General features: G+C 35.2%; 3 protein-coding genes across 10 annotated transcripts; 2 read left to right on the forward strand and 1 right to left on the reverse strand.

Moving 5' to 3' along the window:
* Window positions 1-604: 604 nt before the first annotated feature.
* On the forward strand, window positions 605-18,568 carry LOC118280612 (uncharacterized). Of its 7 annotated transcripts, none has more exons than XM_035600814.2 (17): window positions 605-852; window positions 7,286-7,403; window positions 7,947-8,021; window positions 10,148-10,261; window positions 11,310-11,459; window positions 11,938-12,024; window positions 12,847-13,036; window positions 13,535-13,666; window positions 13,961-14,002; window positions 14,084-14,153; window positions 15,004-15,176; window positions 15,286-16,044; window positions 16,121-16,326; window positions 16,492-16,667; window positions 17,136-17,285; window positions 17,612-17,718; window positions 18,018-18,568. In XM_035600814.2, the coding sequence occupies exons 2-17, from the start codon at window positions 7,371-7,373 to the stop codon at window positions 18,395-18,397; spliced, it is 2,844 nt and encodes a 947-aa protein (XP_035456707.2). In that variant the 5' UTR covers window positions 605-852; window positions 7,286-7,370; the 3' UTR covers window positions 18,398-18,568. The 7 variants fall into 7 exon arrangements, with proteins under 7 accessions (XP_035456707.2, XP_035456703.2, XP_035456708.2 ...); XM_035600810.2 differs by having other exon boundaries at window positions 606-852; window positions 17,988-18,568; XM_035600815.2 differs by having other exon boundaries at window positions 606-852; window positions 15,037-15,176; window positions 17,988-18,568.
* Window positions 18,569-18,869: 301 nt separating this feature from the next.
* On the reverse strand, window positions 18,870-23,229 carry LOC118280614 (carbonyl reductase [NADPH] 3). 2 transcript variants are annotated; one of them, XM_050699462.1, is made up of 3 exons: window positions 22,971-23,229; window positions 19,601-20,249; window positions 18,870-19,269 (listed from the first exon to the last, which is right to left on the reverse strand). In XM_050699462.1, exons 2-3 carry the CDS (start codon window positions 20,235-20,237, stop codon window positions 19,061-19,063), a joined length of 846 nt encoding a protein of 281 aa, XP_050555419.1. In that variant the 5' UTR covers window positions 20,238-20,249; window positions 22,971-23,229; the 3' UTR covers window positions 18,870-19,060. The 2 variants fall into 2 exon arrangements, with proteins under 2 accessions (XP_050555419.1, XP_050555418.1); XM_050699461.1 differs by lacking the exon at window positions 22,971-23,229 and adding an exon at window positions 21,406-21,568.
* On the forward strand, window positions 21,910-22,644 carry LOC118280739 (protein lethal(2)essential for life). Its single transcript, XM_035601090.2, has one exon. The coding sequence runs from the start codon at window positions 22,022-22,024 to the stop codon at window positions 22,436-22,438; it is 417 nt and encodes a 138-aa protein (XP_035456983.1). The 5' UTR covers window positions 21,910-22,021; the 3' UTR covers window positions 22,439-22,644.
* Window positions 23,230-23,348: the final 119 nt, after the last annotated feature.

The following is a 23,348-nucleotide window of genomic DNA, read 5'->3' on the forward strand; positions in this document are numbered from 1 at the left end:
TTCCCGCACTTTTTGCTGTGACAATGGAACAGAACCGGAGCGGAAATAAAAAAAGTTGAGTTGCACAGATTAAAATATTTCCGAGTTTTATGTGTCCATTATTATTTTTTGTAGGATGCTTATTATTGTTTTACGATTTTTTTAACTAACAGTAAATAAAATTTAGTGATTGTATTAATATATTTTATTTCGAAGAAATATTATAAAATTTCTTCCAAATGCAAATGGCATTTACTTGAAGACATTTCTATAGAACAAAATAGAAAGAAAAAGAATGATTCGATGGCGACGTCAACAAAGCTTTCCAACAATCTGATTGGTTCAAAGTATAATATTGTCTCTGGATGCGAGTCATCGTCCAATCAAAACTACTCTTTAAGCGTAATGCCTCTTGTAACGCCTTGAAACGTTGCTAAATAGCGCTTCGTTTATTGAAAGAGTTTTTTATAACAATTGTGTTTTTTATGATTTATAATATTTTTGTATTTTTAGGTACGATAATTAACTATAATACGAAATTTTCAAATATTAAGTTAAGGAGAAAGTAGTATCCTTGACAAAAGTGGAAAATTACTCATTCATTATTCGAAATTAAAAAGTATATGAATTTGTCTATGGAAATACAGAACGGAATCTTGTAAAAGATTAGGCCATTTCATAAAACAAATGTATAGTAACTCGCAGAAAATATCTTCGGGACAGTTGTATTTATTTCAGCTTTGCATTTTATTTTAAATTGATTCGTGAACCGCATTGTAGGTCCATTGGAAAGGATTCATCGTCGACTCTAGCGGAAGGGTTAGCAGTCTCGGTTCTGCAATAGAAAAGATTTGCATTGAGAGGAGACGTAAGGTAAACATCGATTTTAATTTTTTTCTCCTAAAATGGAATCGTGTAACGAAAGTAAAGATTGCATATTCTTATTAGCAAGTGGTCGTATATTGAGTGTTTATAATGTATTTTTAGTGTATCCTTGTACGAAATGAAAGTTTGACTTTTGCCACATATTCTTTTGAATGGCAGCTGACCGACGTATATCTAGTTACGAGAGTAGGTACATAATGTGCAACGTAAACTGTGTTGTGAGCTTGTAAACGTATTATTTTCAAAAATATGTTGGCATTTGAGTGTTCAAAGTGGTTAGAAGACGCTTACGAAAGCAGTAGATTGAATTGTTTTTTCTTAGGTAAAATGTCAAATTGTGAACTTGTCAAAGCAGGGTTGAGTCATTGTTGCGATCCATTTATCGCCCTAACTTATTGTTCAAGACCTATTTACACTGTTTACCTGAATTAAACATTATTCATAGAATCTCTGCTGATCGTAGATAAAGTTTTTTGTGCTGACCATTCAGTTGTTTTCATTCAGTTTTTACGTTGAAATTAGTTTTTTTCGTATAATTAATGAAGTGAAGAAGTCTTTTGTTCATTTCCTATGCTAAATGAATCACGAAATTGATGACAAAAGGCTTTATTACAAGCACATATGTTAGTAAGGTACTGGGACAAATAACTCTATATGTTTTCTATTCTAACTGTTTTTTTATCATTCTCTAAAGTAGTTGTGGCATTCCCACAGATGATAATAAACTTCTAAGTGGGTTTGTAGTAATGCAATAGTTACTTACACAACTTTAAATGGGTCATCAGACCACTGTGTAATTTGTAATTAGTGTAAATTTTAAACAAAGTTCTGGTTAATTTAGAGATCTGCCAACAGTAAGTAAAACAATTTACATTGTAGTTGCATAGTGCTCAAAGTAGGTAGTCTAACAAATAAACATATAATATAAATAAAATAATATTTAGTAAACAAAGGAAATCTCTAGCTTACCATTCTTGTTTCCTATAGTTTTGTCCAACGGAATATGTGGTAGGATTATAACTGTTCTTTTGATAACGGCACTTTATTTGGATAAAACATTATGTTCCCTTCATATGAGGGTAACTTTAATAATACTAATTGGAATATCATAAAATTCCCAGCTTGTCTACCCAATTGGCTATATTAAACAATATTAGAATACCCACTTCTATTATACAATAGTTTGCAATACACAAAATCAAAAGTATATTGGTACAAGTGCACACTTTGTATTGTTTTGAAAAGCATTGATAAAATGACAATGAATATTCATGTCCAACCTTTTAAATATAAACAGAAAACCTGTTACTAAACTGATTTTATTTTATTTTTGAAAACATAGTGCAATGCTGTGTATTTAGAATCACTACCTTAAAGTGCAGTATTTATTTATGATTGGACTATTTTATTCCAATTGGTATACTAAAATCTAATTAGATCTTTTTCTTATAAGCAAAACTAGAATTTACATCATGTAGGCTCTTATAGGTCCAAAATACCAATAATAATCTTAATCTAATTGCTCTGAATCTATACTTGCATGTTCTCAGATGCTGTAGGTATCTATTTCCAACAAGATACAATTTATAGAAAATATCTTGTGAAAAACGAGGGCTATTAAGTTATTGGATTAATGGTTAAAATAACAAACAAATTAAAGTAATATTACAATAAAATAACAAAGAAAGTTGTAAAACGAAGAAAATACATAAAATATCTCACAATAGGTCTACTTATCAAAGAATGCAATAGTGCATCCACTGCGTGATATCACAGCAGAATGGATATCTTACCAAGTTGTGAAATTACAGAGTTTCTAAACAGATTTAAGACTAAGTATTGGCAATTTGTTCTAGAAACATCCATTTCAAATTCAGATTTCAAAGAATATAAGTAACAATAAAGTCTGCATGATAAGTGGCCAATCATCTACTGCATATAGACTTGAAAATATCCTCGGCCATGGCATCATTTTATGGGTTTTTCATGCATTGTAGAGGTCATCGATGCTTTTGTTAAAATACAGGTACTATAATCAAACGCAGATTTATATAGCGATCAGGCAGGAAAATGTTTAAATTATACAAATGTATAATGTTGATATTATATGTTCTTTTGAGGAAATATCTTTGTTTAAATAATGTTTGTAGTATATTCTTCTGATATAGGTTTGTTAACCTATTTAGTTAGCTTATTTATAAAGCTTTTCAATGTTTTTTCTATTGTAATAATTGAATTAATTCATTACATTGGTTTTTAAAGAGGATTTTCCACACTGTCATTATTCTATCATTCACATATTTTCTTAATTTAATGTACATACTTTAAAGGAAATTTAACATTACAATAATTATATTAAATAAATTATTAATTAAATGATTCAAATTCTATGAATCAAATACTGTGAAGAGCTATATTAAGTTCCTAAACATTTAATCAGTTGATTGAGTCATTGGAATATTTAAATATGATTTTATACAACACATACCCAATAATATGCAATGCATTACATCAATCTGTCCAAGCTATAGTATACCTTCATTCTATTTTGATTTTTTTTATACAAAAACTAATCCATCTTTGCTAAACTTGTTTAACTAAATTGGTACTGTACCTGACCATCATTATGTCAGTCATAAGATGTCCATTCCTGATTGGAATCATTTCATTCAAAAGCTCCTTGTATCTTCATCTTCCTTGCTTCTTTGTTATCTGTCCATCTTATTGTAGTTGTATGTAGAGAATTGTAAAGATAATAGATAATTGTTATAAGGGACTTGCAACTGCTATTTACATTTCTTAGTTTACAACTGAATGACTAAAGCATACCTTAGATTAGTAGTGTATAGCTGGCTAACAAAAAGACCAAGACCCATAGTATGCCATGCCCATGGAACACAGATCTACACGACACAATCTGATTATGTCTCATATACTGGCAGACAAGAGGTTCCTGCCATTATAAATAAAATACTTCTTCCAGTCCTCTTCCTTTAAATCTTCAGCAACTAATTTTTGCATGACTTTCAGCTCATTCTGCAGTCTCCTACCCTTACAATGGCGGTAGACTGTATTTACCCTGTCCACTCCTCGACTGTACATCTGTTCTATACTTTCTATGTTTCCTAACTCCTATTATCTTAACCAAATATTAATCTAACACTAATATTGACAAATACACCCAACCAATCTAATTAGAATTAATGTACTGGCAGGAATCAAGTTCCCAGATAATAAATAATAATAAACTTATACTCGTGGTAAATATTCATAATTTTATCGTTTCTTAATTCGGGCGGACGCCTTATCGACATATCTTTTTCCTATCAGTTACGATTTTTGATAAACAGTGTTTGCATAATACAGAGATGCTATTGATATTTTTTTTATAAACATGAAATTAATTGATAAGTTTTTGAAACACCATGTGGATGTGGCTTTGGGAACGTCTAGTAGATTCCAATTGGCTTCGTGACGTCATTATCTACGTAGTTACCGCGTCTGTCGTACCACTTGAATGGAAAATACAAACTTTACAACTCTTCCGTAATTAAAATAATTTGTTTATATTTTTTTAGGTCATTGACTTATCTATTACTGTCATGTGCAGTCTCTAAATAACATTAAAATTTTATATCCTGTTATTTATCACTATAAACACGTAACTGTGTTGTTTAAGTACAGTCCAGACATATATTGACGCATTATTTTGTGGTTTTGTCTGAGTACTTTGTTTTCTTGAGGAAGAAATTACTTAGTTTTATGAGTCATAACTAATTTTCTTTTTACTAGCTGTAGTACACGAATTCACACGCGTTTTCCATTCTTAAAATTTCTATTGTTCCATTAGAGTAACAATAGAAATAGAATAGAAGAGTAAAAGTATTGGGCATATCAGTTATAACAGTAAATAACATATATTTATTCAGTAAATAGTCTATAAACCAGAATCATAAAATGTTAATGTTTTTGTAAGTTTACAAATCATTGCCTACTTCTTGAAATCTATCATTTTGTTTATAATACAGTTACTTTTTATTAAGAAATGTTTGCTGCAATAACTTTACGAAAACATGTTATTAAATGCACTACTAGTACTTGATAACATTTTGTAATAAAAATTGAGATAAAGAATGATAAATTACAGCTTCCGTAATCAAGTGAGTGAGAGTGTATAATGGGAATCTATGGTGATCATAAAAGTTGGGCTAACCACCTTTCACTAAATCAGTTTTGTAATATTTAAAGTATTAACCGGTCGTCCGTCAGGTGGCGCTTGCGCACCGCTATCAGACGCTCGAATACCGCGAAAATATGCATGCAAATGATTTTCCAATTCCGGTGGAAATTAGATGCTAATTGTGTTGCAAACTAATAACGTCAATTTCACTAATAAGGCTGAGTTTAGACGTAAAGGGACATTGTTGATATTTGTAAAATAATGCCTTGTTTTAAAGTGGTTTGTAAGAAACGAAATGTCTTGACCTCAGTGTGAATCTGCCTTTCTAATAAAAGCTTGCATAATATTCATCATCGCAACCGATCACTGCGTTTAGCCTGCCTGCTATCAACTGCGTTCGAAGTTTAATGAGGCATTATGCATTCCTGCTATTCTCACAATTTTTTTTTATCTTGGTAAACTTGTTTTTTTCTGTTTGCGTACCTACGTTTTGAGGTTTACTGTTTTATAGTCCTTTCATATCCAGTTTCTTCAAAATGCCTACTAAGGCACTTCGATAAAAATAACGTATTTATTTTGATCATGTTGGTAGTTGGTGCCGAAAATAGTATGCATTTTTAACCCCCGACGCAAAAAGAGGGGTGTTATAAGTTTGACGTGTCTGTCTGTCTGTCTGTCTGTCTGTCTGTCTGTGGCATCATAACTCCCGAACGGATGCAGTGATTTCAATTTAGTTTTTTTCGTATTAAAGGGGACTTATGTGCGAGTGTTCTTAGACATGTTTGATGAAAATCGGTTGAGCCGTTTTAAAGTTATGGGCGGTGAAAGTAACGTAAGCGGGAGATTAACCGAAGGTCTGCAATTTGAAAATGTTTTATTTCTTAAAAACTAATAATGATATCTCGTTCAAACCAATTTTCGTTGTTAGTTTCCATTGAAATGTACAGCATATATTTTTTTCAGTTTTCTCACTCTCTTATTTTAAAAGTTAAAGGGGAGGGATACACATTTTTCCACTTTGGAAGCGTCTAACTTTCAAACGATTGATTTTGACGAAAAGTGGTTATAGGAACCTTAATGTCTTTTTTAAAGACCTATCCATAGACACCCATCACGGATATGTAAGCTGAAAAAAATATTTCTTACCTACCTATAAAAAGTATAAAATAAAAAATTAAATTAAAAATTTAAAAAACCCCCGACACAAAAACTTAATTTCCCTTTAAAAAGTAAAAAATAATAAAAGAAACCTAATCTTAAAAAATACGTCGCGTTGGGGACCGCATGAATACGGACCGCACACCGCCGCCCGCGCCGCTATATTTCTATTTTCTGCGTTATAGTTAAGTACTTAAACATCAATTTACTTTAATGTTAGAAGTAAGAAATAATTAGGAGCGGTCCCCCAACGCGACGTATTTTTTAAGATTAGGTTTCTTTTATTATTTTTTACTTTTTAAAGGGAAATTAAGTTTTTGTGTCGGGGGTTTTTTAAATTTTTAATTTAATTTTTTATTAAGTAATTTATTCATTAAACGATTAAGTTTTAGATACAAGAACAGTTAACAGGTTAAACATTGACTTTTATTTTTTACAATCATAGAAAAAAGTCCATTAGGATAATTAAAATGAATTAAGTTTGTAACTTTCACTTTTTAATGATTTGTTTACTGTCCTCTATAATTAAAATATGTTATTTGTAATTTATTATGTGAATACTATTCGTTCAGTATTTAGAATTATTTTTGTGTGCTAAAATATTGCACTCCTTGGTCTGAAACTCGTCTGTTTGTGCCAAAATTTATATAAAAACTAGTTTAGATGTTTAGTTGTAAAAGCGTAACAAGTAACATTAATTTGCATAATATTATGAATTTAATTGATTTGGCCAACATATTTTTATGTTTTAATAATATGCACACTTTACTCCAACACATGTTTGTTGTTTTTATCAATCAATGTTATTTACAATGTCTTATAAGAATCGAATAGGTCTATTATTAGAACCTTTTCTAATGTCCAATAAGAAAATAAATACAGAATAGACCAACTTAATTTTTTTGAAAATTGGGTCCCGGCTCGAATAATGTGGAACGGGGTGTTTTTTACTCAGAATGAGTCAGACACTCTCTGAGCCAGGAAGAGCTATAATATTATGATTTCCTACCTCAATAAAGTAATGAAGTACATAATATCTATACAAATAATAATATTAAATAATTGTTTTTCTTTCTGTTTCAGGTTGCAGTAGATAGTTTTCTAGTGTAAACTGATAGAAGCTCGCCATTTAGAGGAGGGTGCAGAACCATTGGCTCTTGGGGCTAGGATGTCAGTGCTGAACCAGAGTGGGGAAGAGCAGGTTCATCCTTTTTATTTTTTCTTTAAAAATAATCAGATTTTCCTGATATGTATTTATTTTTCTAGTACTTAGACAGATACAATGTATGGCAATAAGTTTTGTTTGATAAAAAGAAAGTAATTATTACTGTGACTACATAAAGTACTTGGCAATTTTTCAACTTAGATTTTTGTTATTTTGTACTTTGTTGACATTTTTCTTTATGGAATAAACCGGTAAACGAGCAGACGGATCACTTGATGGTAAGCAATCGCCGATGCCCATGGACACTCAAAACACCAGAGGTATTACAAGTGCGTTGCCCTGCCCTTTGGGTGTTAGGAATTTAAGGGTTGTTGGGGAATTGGGGATTGGGAAGGGGAGTAATTGGGCCTCCGAAATGCCACATGGCTCAGACTAGCACTCTATTATTCATTTGTTTCATTGTGTAATTTCCCTCATGCATTTTCCGGCTGATTATGATAATGATGAGTCATTGCGAGCACATATCTACCTAAGTGATTATACTGAGAAGTTGTTAACATTAAATTATTATTATTACAGGTGGAATGTCCCCTGTGTATGGAACCCTTGGAGGTGGACGATCTCCACTTCTACCCGTGCACATGTGGATACCAAGTATGTATTTTATTTTATTGTATTTAATATTATAAGGGGAGACCAGGGTTGGTTGTTATAGAGGCAGTATAGTATAGATAAGGAACTAAATACGAAAATTTATGAATGTTAAATTTAATATTTTTTGATAGGTATTCTTTCACTTAAAACTAGGTCTAGTAAGTACGTACCCTTAATACAAGTTAGTATTACGTCGAACGAAAACGAAACGAGAGCGCGTTCTCTCATTGGTTGATACATTCGCGCCGGCCAATCAGAGCGTCGAATGCGCTTTCGTTTCGTTTTCGTTCAACGTAAAGCAAACTCGTACAAAGGGTACTATTATGTTAGGGTATTATTATGTTTAGTCCATACCTAACCTTCCTTACGTCCGATGACCCGAGAAGTCTACTCTTTACGTCCATGCGGTACAGACCAGTGGTAGGTTTAGTAATCAGAAACGGTACAGTCCGACCAAAGTAAGGATGTTTACTTATACCTAAATCCAATATTTAGGCAGCCTACAATTTTCCTACTTAGTATCTAATTGTGACTCACGAGCTATTGTGCTAAAATAATAAATCTAATGTCGTTTCGTTCATTCACATAATTTTATGCGAGTGCATTTACTATATCTACGTCACACAATTCTCGAATATGAGTCTAGTGTATGCAGTCATCGCTATTTTAAAATTGCACTCGTGTAGTTTTTTAAATATTGGCTACGTCAAACTTTAGTTCCGACCTGCCCCAAGATTATTATTACTGCGGAAAAAACCTGTATTAAAGTATGGTTAACGACAAAAACAAAGTCTAACTGCCGTATTTAGAGACATTTAATGAATACTTAAACTATTCCTTAGTAAGGATTTTGTCGAAAACTATTGCTAAGGACTGAGGTAAGTAACCATTAAATGACTCTGAGTACGGTGGTGAGATAGGTACGCGAAAATAAAAAGAATAAATGTTCGTAAAATAATAAGTTATAATGAATTTTGTGACACATTTAGTACGTTAGGTATCTTCCTATAAATTTAGTTAATATATGAATAATTGATTTCAATTTTGCTAGGTAATCATTGGAAACCTTTTTAAATATTTTGTACTATCATTTTACTCATAGAAAAATATTTATTTCAAAATGTCTTTTTGTCTCAATCAAAGAGATTTATTGCGAACTATGAAAATATGTAAAGCCACACATAACACAATAAACATGAATATAATCGAAATTCTCCAACTTTTTATGCTGATTGTACTTCAAATATTCGTTTCTTATACTAAAAATGTGTGTTTACAAAAACATGCTTGATTGACGTTTTTGCGAATGTGAATAAATACTTAAATAGTTGTTAGTAGATAGGTATCGTTATTTATCTGCGTTTCACTTATTAAAAGTCATACGAAAGTTGATTAAAATTAAGTGCACGTTATCTCATAGATAAGAAAGTGTAAACAAACATTTGAAGGATTATTTCGTTTACGAAAAGGCCTTATTGTTTTGTATAAACTATTTTAATCGTTTTTACTATTAAAGGTTGTTCTTTTTTCATAGAAAATTGTGTGAGAATGAGAGGTCACCATTACAACTTGATTTTCAAAGGCTTTATGAAACATGATGTATAATGTCATTGACTGAATTAAAAAAAAATGCATCACATTGATTGGTTTTTTTAGTAGCCACTTTTTCATCGACATTTAATGGCTACTACACAATTTCAAATAAAAACTAAGTGGCACGAGTTATAATAATAACATTTGATTATCATTTGACCTTTTTTTCGCATAACGACTTTTAAAAGTATATCTGGTCATTCAAAGTTTATTGAAAAACTTGCAATCGATTTGGTTTATCATATCGTGATAAAAAGATAATATAATAATTCTTACTGTATATACGAAAAATGGATATGCATTGTTTGGTTTATCTACAAAATCCTTGCAGATTTTTACTTTGTTTAAAAGATTATCATTGTGGTCACTTTTTTAATATTTATAGCCTTTATTTAACTGAAATGCATTGTCAGTCTCACTTACCCTTAAAAGACGGTAGTCAAATGCATATTGCTCTTATTAAGTTATTTGTTAGGTAGAATAAGACAAAAAATATTATTTTGTGTTTTAAAAAAAGTTATTTACCATTACAGATATGCCGGTTTTGCTGGAATCGAATTCGGGAAGGCGAGAACGGCCTATGTCCGGCATGTCGGAAGGCCTACCCCGAGAACCCAGCAGACTTCACCCCGCTCAGTCAAGAGCAGGTAAAATTATAAACAGAAATTGTCTAATTATATGGTCGCACAATCTCGTAAACGGATACATCTATTATGATAATTCTCTTTGTTGTGTTTATTGACAGGACTTTAGACTCTAAATTCACTAGTATTATACGAAGTTCTGAATGCCATGGAGCCAGTTCATTTCTTATTTTTAAGTGAAATACATTTTTGGAACATTCTGGAACTTTTAGTACTGCAATAATTAACACATTCGGGCGGAAGTAAGTACTTTATCTGTTATGTCTTATGTACTGCAGGTGACTTTAATATCACGAATCTTACATGTGGTTAACCATACCACAGACAACGTAAGACTATAACAGTATTATGTTCCTGGACAGGTGTGAAAAGATAATGGAATTGACACATGAGACATTAAAAAGTATATTTTATTTGAAGATATTTTACGGTCAGTCTTGATAATGGTCCAAACAGCTGGTACATACAGTTAGAAGCTGTTGGGAATGACGTTTTAAGTTTTACTTCTGACGTCATACCATATTACATGGATGTTAGAATTACCTACAGCTTGTCGTCATTTAATAAAGTTTTGCAATATTCACACTCAATGCTTATCTTTTGGCTACACGGTTGATACACGGGTTAGGCAACGTATCACTGTTTTAAGACTGGGCGTGGTGTGTATGTGAACTTGTATGTAAAGATACATTTGCCACTCTACAGCCTACTGGTTTATCCATTAAACTAGCCCTCTTTAATCTTATCTGGAGTTGTATATTACCCCTGATCCCGAGCTGTGGGCTACCTAGTGGGCTTCGACTAGAAAAGCAGGAGTAGAAACAGGATGGTTAAGTCAGTAAGAGTCTGAAACTCCTTCTCGCCTCGCCCAAGGCGGAAGAAGACATTGGATGATTTCCCCCCTAAAAAAGCCCTCTTTAATATTATATTACGGTCACCTCTTCCTATTTACTTCATATTTAAGAAACTAAGTTGTAGTAAGTTGTCCCCCTATTAAGCCTTATATGTGGAAAGTAATAAAGTATTGAAGTATAAACGCATGTTGTTCCAGGTGGCAGCAATAAAGACGGAGAAGAAGGCGCGCGAGCAGAAGAGGCGGAACAAGACGTTGGAGTCCCGGCGTGCGCTAGCCAACGTGCGCGTCGTGCAGAACAACCTCGTGTTCGTCGTAGGCCTGCCCGTGCGCCTCGCCGACCCCGAGGTAAGCTATCATTCATGTATCTGTACTCTGTAGAAATACAATATACTAGCTACTTCCCCGCGGTTTCACCCGCTCTGCTCGGTTCCTATTGATCGTAGCGTGATGATTTATAGCCTATAACCTTCCTCGATAAATGCGCTATCCAACACAAAAAGAATGATTCAAATCGGACCAGTAGTTCCTGAGATTAGCGCGTTCAAACAAACAAACAAACAAACTCTTCAGCTTTATAATATTAGTATAGATTTGATTTGTTGTGGAATCGGGTATTGGGAAGAACAATTGGGCCTCCGCTAACCTTACTCACACAACGAAACACAACGCAAGCGTTTTTTCACGTCGGTTTTCTGTGAGGCTGTGATATTACTTCGGTCGAGCCAGCCCATTCGTGCCGAAGCATGGCTCTCCCACACTTTTTTTGTTAATTTATCAGAAATTGCTGTATAAGTAATAACATTTAATTTATATACTGTTACAGATCCTCAAACGGCAAGAGTACTTTGGCAAATATGGCAAAATTCACAAAGTAGTTATAAACCAGAGTACCACGTATGCAGGGTCACAGGTGAGAAATATTAAGACATAATAACTGCTCAATGATACTGGTCTAACCAGCAATGAGACGGGCTGTTAGTGACGGCTCAGAGATGACGACCAGAGTGGTTTGCTTTGGTAAGTATCCTAGACATACGGCCGAGTACTCCTAAGTCACTCCATGACTCAATACCGGGCCTCTGTGAGTCTTACAAAGAATGTCCAAGAGCCAACAACGTAAAATTAAATTCAGCCAGTCAAAGTAAGTAAGAATGATCAATGATCGTTCCTACTATGAAAAGAAGCCTTTCTTCAGTATTTTGGCTGATATTTTTGTATAAAAAATAAGTGAGAATGTTTGTACAAGGCATTTATCTTAATGCTCAAAATGAATGAACGAGCACTAAGAGTCTAGTCTCCTTTTCTAATAGCTGATCAAACAGTATTATACAAAAGCCGGAATATCGTTTTACGAACTAAAGCTTACTTGCAGTAGTTCTATAAAATCTCGGCTACACTCAATTTCTTTTATACACAAACAATAATTATTGCCCAAACTTTTTGTACGTACAACTACATTTATCTTTAGAAATTGTCGTGATACTTACTTGCGCAAAATTGCGCAATGGTGCTATAGTACGCTTCAACTAGTAATAGTAAATATTCGTAAGTAAGCCATCAAAGGCTATCTCGCAGACATAACACCATAGAATCGTCTGCTAAAGACACAAGAACCAATAATAACGATATAGATTTATCTTACACACGACAACTAAAGTTATTGAAGCGAACTATACGCAGAACCTTCCAAAATATAGGATTTATTACTAAATAAGTTATCGTTTGCCTCCAGGGTCCGTCTGCGTCGGCGTATGTGACGTACGTGTCGTCGGCGGACGCTTTGCGCGCAATCCAGGGCGTGAACAACGTGACGTTGGACGGGCGCGTACTGAAAGGCTCTCTCGGCACCACCAAGTACTGCGCAAACTTTATGAAGAACCAACCCTGTCCCAAGCCAGAGTGCATGTATCTGCACGAGCTAGGTTTGTTACATAGGATATTTTTTTTTATATTATTTAATGTTAAGGAATAGATTTAGTATTACGGCCTAAGTATCTCATTGGGAAAACTAATGATAGATTTCAGATAAGATTTGTTGGCAGACTTAATGCTATGGATTTTATAAACAAATGAATTATACAAGTCTGTTAGGTTTTTGTACATGATCTGTTTATTAATATGAGCTTTGTTTCAATAATTGGCTTATCGCCAAAGGTAACTTACAGTTCCCATTGTCAAATCAAATTGTTGTCTGAATGTGAGTGTCCATTTAAGTGATCAAGCAAGGTCACAACTGTTGGATGGTTCCTGGTTACTCAAATTATTATTAGTGTATTGCATGTTAATACACTAATAACAATTTGTAACCTGTTGTTGTTAAAAATAACGTTGTGTTGTTGTTAAAAGTAAGTTAGTTTGAAACGCTATTCATAATGCAACTACTATACATTAAGTTTCACAAATATGTGTAAATATTGCAGGTGATCCGAAAGCGTCGTTCACGAAGGAGGAGATGCACGCAGGCCTGCACCAGGTGTACGAGCGGAAGCTACACAACCAGCTGTTGCAGGCGCAGCGGGATAAACCAGACGACAAACAAAACAATAGTTCAGGTATACCACTTGTACTACTGTCGACAAAATTCTAATAATAAATTGACTACTGTTGAGGCAACCAAATAGTAGTTGAGTAATCTAAGATTGATTTTCGTAACAGAAGCTACTTTATACGAGTCTTATTTTGGCTCCAATTTGAATAAAGGCTTTTTGAGATTCTTATTAGAATTTGGTTTTTGTACTTAGAAGTTGTAGTAGAACTTATATTTCTGATTATGTCGTCATAAAACAAAGATTTGACTTACAATTGACCATAATTATACTAAACACACAACGCTATTTAAATTCCAGGTAATTCTAGTACGAATGCAGAAAAAAGCAGTTCAAAAGATGGTACGTATCATTATTTCTCTAAAGACAATACCGACGAGATGTTTCTAGAAAATTCTAATATGTGTTTTTTGAAATTTTCAGGTAATCAGTCGAACTTTATACCAACTACAGTGGTCACTCCTTCTCATATAAACGTAGTCAATTCTTCTAAGTGAGTACTGTTGCTTCAACAAGGTTTACGGGCGTATACAGCTGAGAAAATGGAATACAACATGTAATAAAAAGGTTTATTACGTCATTTTACGGGTAAATGTACTCATATTTGTGTAGCGAATTAAACTTTTTATATTGGACTTATGGCCCTCCCATAATGTTCTTTAGTATAAATTGATTGTATGTAGAGTCAAGTATATCTCTCCTACTAAGTGGGCTGTGCAAACGAATTTAAAAGGTTTTTTTACCTATCACAGTTGAAAGACGTTTTTATATATCGTTATTTACTTAATCGTTTCCTTTATGATTATCGGGTAATTTAGAGAGAAATATTTATGAGTACATTTCACCCCTAAAATGCGACCAAACTTTTCTCTTACATGTTGTATATGTAGTAGTTTATATGTTCTAGGATTCCTAAGTATTCATTTCCTTATAAATCATTTGTCACACACTTTTCACAAACACTTTCAATAGACACTAGCTGTATTCGTCCTATTGGGGGCTAGATTAGTTTGTAGGGAATGACTGACATTGGGGGACGAAACAAAAAAGTATTTTTAAGTCATAACTGCCGATAACCTGTTGAAGGCAAATCCTCCATTAGCGTCGGTCAATGTTGACTGCGTTGACAATGAATATGTTACTTAAGATAATCAGATGTTAAAACAGATTGAGCAGTAATATTTTTATTTTGAACAAGTAATGAGATAGATTGAGAAGTAATAATGCAATAGATTTGTATCTAGTTTCTGTACATCTTCCAATGTCAGCCACGCCCAACAAAATCAGTCCTGTACTGTAGAGTGCACCCCCAACCTCTAGTTTATTAGTCGCATATCTTGCAGATCTAATAAAAAAGAATGTGTAAACGGCAACAGTGGTTCGAGCAGTGCGGGCAGCAGTAACGGGGTGGGCAGTAATGGCAGTGGCAAGGAAGCCTGGCCGAGCCTCGGGTCCTCGCCGCCTTCAGATAGTCCCGCCAGAAAACAGCCCAGTCCCAAGCCACAACACACTACGGGTATGTCTTATCAGCTATAGAAAGCGAACTATAATTTTAATACTCTGTCACTGTCATTGAATTTACAAAGGAAAACATACAATTAATATTATTTTGAAAATGTTTCCAGTTAAGTCACAAGAAAACGGCACATCAGAATCTTCCAGTCCCACACAACAGGTACAACAACAGGCTCAAACAAAACAAAGTAAAGACACACACACAGATAGTAAAACAAATAGAAGCAAGGAAACTAACAGCACAAACGGCCAAAGTAGCAAGAAAAGTAAAACCGACAACAAATCCAAACAAAAGTCTAGCAATAGTATTAATAATGACAATAACGATACCGAAACATTAGATACCAAACAATATAGTAGCACGCAGACGACGCACACGTCCGTGTTCGATAGCGAGACGCAGAGCTTCCTCTCCAACGAGCTGGACGACCTGGACTCCGACCGACACTCTCTGCTCGACAAGCATTCCCTGCTGGACGACGAGCGCGACCTGCGCCGCGACCTGCTGGAGCACGAGCTGCGCCACGACCTGCGCCACGACCTGCTGTCCGACACCGACCTGCGCCCCGACCTGCGCGCCGACCTCCGCACAGACCTCCGCACAGACCTGCGCCACGACCCCCTCGCCCAGCACAAGCCGCAGCTGCTCAACGGCTACGGCCTGCTGGACGCCTACCTCGCCAACGACAGACCCCTTAGTCAAATTAACCAAGGCCTCATGGACCAGAAGGAACTCCTGCTTCGGGATCGCAGCCAGAGCGAGATGCTCATGAGACAGAACGAACTCTTAGCGAGGCAACACATGGTCGAGCCTAAACACTATATGCAATCTTCTAGTATAGGACTCGACTCAGCTAGTGAATTATTAGGTAAGCTATCTGTTCTCGCATTGTTTCACTTGTGTCGCCCTCTGTTCGCGGTTTAATTCTTGGGATGTTTGTGCAGGTGCTAATTTTCATCCAAATCCCAATATGCTTCCACCGTTCGGTATGCGCGTAGACAATTCTATGGGCGGTAGCTCGCTGTCGGCGAGCTCGCTAGGCGGCAACTCCATGGGCTTCATGATGCACAATCAACAGTTGCTGCAACAGAATCAACAACAGATGCAACAGACTGGCCTTGTTAATGGATTCGATGCACCACAGTCGGCGGTAAGTGCCTATTTAATTTGTTTATTTTTTCTTACAAGAGCATTTTTAATCATAATTTTAACTCACTATAAAAAATGCATAAGTAACTTCTTTCTTTGTATGTTTTTTATAATGGGACGCCACATCATCGATCGTAAAACATTATTTTTTATTTTTTCTCGACAGAATGAAGTGCGGTATTTAGCAGAGAACATGGACAAGTTCTTCACAGACTTCCACAAGGCACAACAGATGCGGCTGCAGTTGCAGCGCGGCGCGGAGGAGCGGCGCTATCTCGACCACGGCCACTACCCACACAATATGCTTAGCGCAGAGAGGCTCGAGATGGAACACAAACAAAGGTATAAACCTATTTAATTTACCTTTTATAAGATAAAAAATGAGCTTTCGTTTCGATAATGTCTGTTGTTTATGAAACATTATTGGTCTTCTACTATCTACTAGGTTATAATCTACCAATGTCTCTTTAAAAATAACCTTAGCAAATTGATATCTGTATAATATCAAACTTTACCTTGCCTTGTAGTCATCCAAATGTAGTTAAAAGCATTTTTTAACTAGCTGCTTTTTGCAGTTCTCACCCCCTATTACATGGGACTTATAACACAAATGGTGAAAACTGGGTGTACATTGTATAGCGGCATACTAGCCGTTATTTATTACCTATTGCCATCCTTTGGGGATAAAAGTCGTGACATTGCTTTTTGCAGTGCAAAGTGAATATAACAGAGAAATAAAAATAACACAGTGTGCATATTTGTGGTGACTTACCATCTTTATGCTAATTGTATGTGAAATAAAACTTTCAGAATGAACAATATACGTGGTAACGAAGGTAACGGGGGTCGCGCGGCCGGCGACGGAGATGATGACCTAGATTTCGACCCCTTCAAAGAAACACAGAAGGCGTTTGCAGAACTAATGGAGACAGAAATGATGCAAAACACAGTTTCTAGTGGGTGAGTAACGAGTGGAGAGAAAACAGTTTACAGAGGGGTAAATAGTGATAGAACATTTTTCCGTACCCTTCGGCGCTGATTGGCCGGTTCGACTAAACCAATCAATCAGAGAGGTGAACGCGCTCTCGTTTCGAGTACTTTAAACGTAAAGCACTCATACTAAGGGTACTGATATCAATGAATTGATCCCTCTTCTGTACTACATTTACCATTGCATAAATAAAGTTACGTGTTTGTCCCACGGCGGCAGGCAATAACTAAAGAAGTTCCTTGGAACCAAAGATTTGTAATATTTTATTTGACCATATTTTTTTTTTATGTTTCAGTGATAATATGGACCGTGTACGTCGTTCCCGCCTCGCACCACCCGGTTTCAGTCATATGAACGCATTCGGTTTAGGACAGCCTCGCCCACAACAGACACACCATCAAAGTAATTGACATTCACTTATTATGTTTATTTATTTTTAGATTATGGACGTTAAATCGATTTTCACAATATGTATAAGATTAACCTAACTACTGTATGCAATATTATCAGTATGTTTTTATGATTGCCTTTGATTTGGCATAATTATGATAAAAATTATTCTATTCACTAACTACGATTTACTGAGCGATTTTACCTTAAGAAATAAGTCAGGACATATAATTCTCATAGAGAAGTATTTGTCCTTACGACGTATTTTGATTCCTTTCCAGGTTATAACTCAAATAGCGCCATGTTCTCAGACTGGACTCAAATGGACCCCGCGATAATGTCGACATCAGTGAACTCAGTGAACTTCGGCAAGAACGTAGGCGTCAGCAACGCCAACACAAGCTCGAGCTCCAGCGGCGCGGGCGCGAGCGCCGGGGCCTCCGCCCTCAGCCAGCAGCAGCAGGAGCTGTTCGCGCGCTTCAACCAGCTCGGCGTGCAGCCCAACGGTGTGAAGCTGCACGCCGCGCCCTCGCTGGCCATGGCCGGCGCCGGGCCCATGGGCGGCTCCAGCGGCGCGGGCTGGGGCCAGAAGCTGGGCTGGGGCGTGGGCTACACTGGCATCCCGCTACCGCCCGGCTTCGCGCCCGCCAAGTCGGCGCAGCACCCTGCCGAGTGCATCGACGCCAAGTAGACCCCCACACACGTGCAATTCGACTGGTCCCGACGGCGGATATTATATTTTCTATTCAGTAATATTATTGTTTCTTTCCGTTGGTGATGTGATCGAAAAATCTTTGTATTAAGAAAGAGCATATTTTAACGAGAGAAATATGATAACAAAGGAATTTGTAAAATAAATTAACCTATTTGTTTTATTTAAAAAGTTTGATTTATTTATTTTCGTTCTGTCTTGGTTCACTCCCCGGTGATGACTTATCATATTTCTTAGAGTGAATTCTTTTTTCGTTCTTTACTTCTTTACTGCGTTCCGCTGAGCGTAATATATGTATATTCGTTATATATTATATATTTACTAGAATCATATCCCTGTTATGACAGATTATATTTTCTATATTAAAATGAGATGCCAATAACTCGCTGTTCCATTTGTACCTTATTGAGACATTAACCATGAGAAAGATCATTAAAATTAAAGCAACAAATTATACATTCATTCTTTTAATGACAATCCTTATCTTTTTATCACAAACAAGGCACTGAAGAGATGCATTGGATAAAAATAAAGACAAGTAACAGGTGTGCGATAAAAATAAGACACTGTCAAACACTTTTAGTACTGACTCATCGGCAGGTGTGAACTAAAGAGAAAGTATATTCATACCAATTTTTTTAACTATACTTTTCGTCCATCAATATAAGCGCGAGGGTCTGGCCCGTCCCATGGCACCACGGTACCGTTGTGCCAGACATATAGGCCGGCGCCCCACGGGGTCAAGGCCAATCGGACTGGCACGTCGGCCGCGTCGTCCGGGGTGATTGACCCGCCACCGCGCGTCATGTCAGACATCACATATCCTGGATGAACGCAGTTCACAGTGATACCTGGGGAAATATAACAAGTTATAGGTACATAATGATTATGCAGGAGTTACTTTTAAAAGTAGTCATGTAGAGCCTGTCTTCAAGTAAGGTCATACATCTTGAATAAGAATAGAGCTACCCAAGTAGAATAGAAATAGGTTTAATAAGGCTTTTAATTAGATAAGACAAATGTCTGAAGACTGCTAAAGAACGAAAGGCTAATATTTCTGATTAATTGTTTTAAGGACACTTGGGAGAAATGATATGCTATTTCCATCAGTGATGTGAGTCAGTTCGAAGATAAATAAGTAATTTCAACATGAAATTAATAATCTAATCTCTAATTAATTACCTTTTGGAGCTAATCTACGATGTAGCATAAACGTGTAGGCATTCACTGCAACTTTTGAAACCACGTATGGAGAATCACCCCATTCTTTGATTTCTTGATCCTGTTTCACATCTTCAACATAATTATTGACCAAAGTCTTCAATTCTTCTAATGTCAGCGTTTCTGACTGGAATTTCCTCCTCAATTCTTCAGAAGGTATTCTACACAAATGACCAGAAGAACTGGTAATATTCACGATTCTCCCGCCATTTTTCACAAATGGCAAGATGGCTTCCGTAAAATCGACCAATGCGGTGAAATTTACGAAAACAGTTTGTTCCGCTTGAAAAGTCTTTGGTTCCGGCGCGTCTTTCAAAAATAGAATTCCAGCATTGTTTATCAATATTTCGACTTCTTCGTTTTGTTCACGAATGTGTTTCACAAAATTGTTTACACTCTCCTTATCACTGACGTCTAATTGATGAAAGGATGGATTGAGTCCTAATTTCTTCAACTCATCACACGCTGTTTCTCCTCTGCGTTCATCTCTCGAAGTTAGATAAACCTTCCCGCTATACTTCTCACAAAGTTTTTTGACGATGGAGTACCCAAGTCCTTTATTTGCTCCGGTAACTACTGCTACCTTGTTCACGGACATTTTCTTGTTACTCTGTAAATGAAACTACATTGTTATTGTTATCAGTGAGTTGACATTGGTTATGTAATAAAGTTCAGGGATATAATATTTATCATAGAACAAGATAGTTGTAGAATTAGTTTTGACGAGACCATTCTCGTGTTGCATTTCTAGAAAGAGCTTTTATTTTAAATGTTACGATTTCTGTTTATACTCTTCGGATTTCTTTCAACATAGGAGACAATTATGTAAGTAGTAGCTTCTGCCAGCGGCTTTCGCGTTCCCGTGGGATAAAAAGTATCCTATGTGTTATTCCAGACTATACCTAATCTATCCCTGTTCCATTTTTTATCCCGATCCCTTCTGCAGTTGTGATGTGATTGAGTAACAAACATGCACATAAATAAGATCACAAACTTTCGCATTTACCTATAATATTAGGAAGTGTAAAGAAAACTGAGTGGTTCGTGAGTTCTTGAGCATCTGTCTTCATCTTAGAAGTGCGTTGAGTCAAAGCATTGACTTGCATTGAATTTAACTAACCGCCGATTTAATCTATCTAAAGAGATAAAAATTTTTGATATTAGTTCTATAAAGTTTCTGTCACAAATGAAGATGGAAGTAACGATTTTGGATTAAGATTGGTTATTGTAATTGGCTGTAAGACTTGCGCTTAGGAAATATAGACATTTTTGTATGTAGAGGACAGTAAGTAACAAGATTCTGTAAAGCAGTAACGTTACAAAAAGTTAGCAAGAATAAATAAAAATAAAATATAGATCTAGTTCAGTACTAAAAAATTTATTCCTATCCTATCTTTAATATAATCAGATAATATATACTCCTAACTTAAAAAGCAGTTAGCAGCAAAATGTGTGTGTATTTCAAAATAAAAATATAACCTGTTTTACTAGAAAACTATGTAGAGATGTCCAACATCTCTACGATGATATTGACCAACTACTGGCCAGCAAGAAATTAGTTACTAAGATACAACTATAGTAGGTACCTAAGTAATCAACTTTAGTCACGAAAAGATAGGTAAAGTAATAAAAATACAGAAAGTCACAACTTTAAGACCGATTTTTGTTATTATCCATTTCAGAACTCCAAAACAGCAATCAACTCTATGTAATATGAAAAACATAAGTTAAAAATAACTTAAAATAATTATAATAGGTCTACTTACTTTAAACGAAGCAGTTAAGTACCTATGTACTGTCAGAAATCACTTAAACTTCAGACTGGAACAGCTGTTTTGTTTTGATAAGTAAAATGTACAATCGTGGCTTCAAAAGCGACATCTGTCCTTAACTGTAGCGAAATAATCATCAATTTCAGTTAAAAACATGAGTTTTTAAGGCCTTGAAATGATAAGTAAATTATCTACATAAAGGGAAACAAATACCTAAGATGCTTTATGTTGGGTATTACTTTATACTGTTTAATCAAAGCAAGATCTAATAACAATAATCACTCTGTAAGATCTAGGTAACTTGTAAAGCTTAGAGAGACTGAATTCTGAACCATATTTAAAATATTTTTTCTATCCACGATAAATTTTGGCGCCAAATTCAACAAAATTCTTTCCACAGATTACCTAACCTAACATACAAGTAACCAGTGGAACCAGTGATTAGCTAACCTATAACCTTTACAAAGCGCCATCTACATTTAACTTAAACGAACTAAAAAACAAAACAGGTTTAGTTATTGTGACGCGCTTGTTAGCGTAACGCGAGTCTGCGTAGTAAGACGCAGAGTTAATTCATGACATTTCTAGAATAATTCGACAAAAATACAAAATGCTTCAGTTGCCAACGATCCAAACACCTCCACTATTTGGAGACGACACGCTATTGCGTTCGATTGACTGGTTAGAAGGGTTTCCTTGGAAGCAAGAAAATGTAGTGAAACGTGGTGTTGATAAGTATGAAATATGTATAAAGGTGCACGACTATGCTCCTGAGGAAATATCTGTGAAAACAGCTGATGGGTTTATTGTTGTCGAAGGGAAACACGAGGAAAAACAAGACGACTATGGCTATATCGCTCGGCAATTCTTAAGGAGATTCCAAGTTCCAGAAGGATGTCGAATTGAGGAGGTAAAGTCCAGACTGACTGCTGACGGGCTACTCATCATCTCTGTTCCTCGCATCCCTGTTGTGAAAAAGGATACTGTGATACCCGTAAAACACGAGGGCTCAAAGAGTAAGCTGTGATTCTGTTTTGCTAACAATTTATAAAACGGTGACTTGTGTTATAATTTTTGATAAAAATTCCTAAACAATATTGTTTGTATATTTTTTGTTGGTTATTTTATAGAAAATCGGTGATATGTGTACCTAAATAATTTGTTTATTTAGTTTATTTTAATGTCGACAATGATTTATTTGTGTGTGTGATATTAAATTTATTTGCTGTATAAGATGTGTTACTTTATTTGTCCCAAAACCCTTATCTTAGTTGATAAGAGGCCTCTAATACAACGTAGGTATTTAGAGTAGTTACGTATTTTCAGATTATTTAGGTATGTTTATCTAGATCATTCTAAACGACAGCAATGACAACAGATACCTAGCTACTGAGATACCTACAAAAAATGGCAATGAACTTTAAGAATAAATAAAAAAGCAATTAATCAAGTTATTAATTCAAAACTTTGCATAAATACAATTGCATTGTAATAACTAAAAGTTGAAAAGAGACTTAAGTTTTATAAATAATCATTGGCATTGTGAATCAAAGAATTACCTGGCTGAATGAAGAATTTCGAAAACACCTTATGTGATATAGTCTGTGCAATGTCAATGTTGAACAAAAAAAAAACAATGAAAAGTAAATTGATGATTATAAAAGTAATTATTATGTAAATTCCGGTCTACACTCATTCATCAATTACCTACTTAGCAACAATATGTTGAATTTGCGTAATTAATTATACTATCCGTCTTATAAGATAACAATTCACTAATCCCCGGTCAATCTACGATAAAATAATTTTGATTTAGGTTCGGATTTCAAAACGTCACAATACGAGAACATTTTTTAAATTCCGGTAGCTAATTTTAGACTTTTCTCTTTATTGCTAGGGAATAAGGTGTATATTTGCTTGTTTTTTAAATAGATCGA

The sequence above is a fragment of the Spodoptera frugiperda genome, chromosome 16, assembly GCF_023101765.2.
Source record: "Spodoptera frugiperda isolate SF20-4 chromosome 16, AGI-APGP_CSIRO_Sfru_2.0, whole genome shotgun sequence".
In the NCBI taxonomy this organism is placed as follows: Eukaryota; Metazoa; Arthropoda; class Insecta; order Lepidoptera; family Noctuidae; genus Spodoptera; species Spodoptera frugiperda.

Excerpts from the sequence above, each read along its gene's own strand:
- LOC118280614 (XM_050699462.1), bottom strand. The coding sequence starts at position 20,237 with ATGTCCGTGAACAAGGTAGCAGTAGTTACCGGAGCAAATAAAGGACTT. Across the intron at positions 19,270-19,600 it reads TCGTAGATTAGCTCCAAAAG|GTATCACTGTGAACTGCGTT; the intron begins GTAATTAATTAG and ends ATATTTCCCCAG.
- LOC118280612 (XM_035600810.2), top strand. The coding sequence starts at position 7,371 with ATGTCAGTGCTGAACCAGAGTGGGGAAGAGCAG. Across the intron at positions 8,022-10,147 it reads CGTGCACATGTGGATACCAA|ATATGCCGGTTTTGCTGGAA; the intron begins GTATGTATTTTA and ends TTACCATTACAG. Across the intron at positions 16,045-16,120 it reads CTCAGCTAGTGAATTATTAG|GTGCTAATTTTCATCCAAAT; the intron begins GTAAGCTATCTG and ends ATGTTTGTGCAG.
- LOC118280739 (XM_035601090.2), top strand. The coding sequence starts at position 22,022 with ATGCTTCAGTTGCCAACGATCCAAACACCTCCACTATTTGGAGACGAC.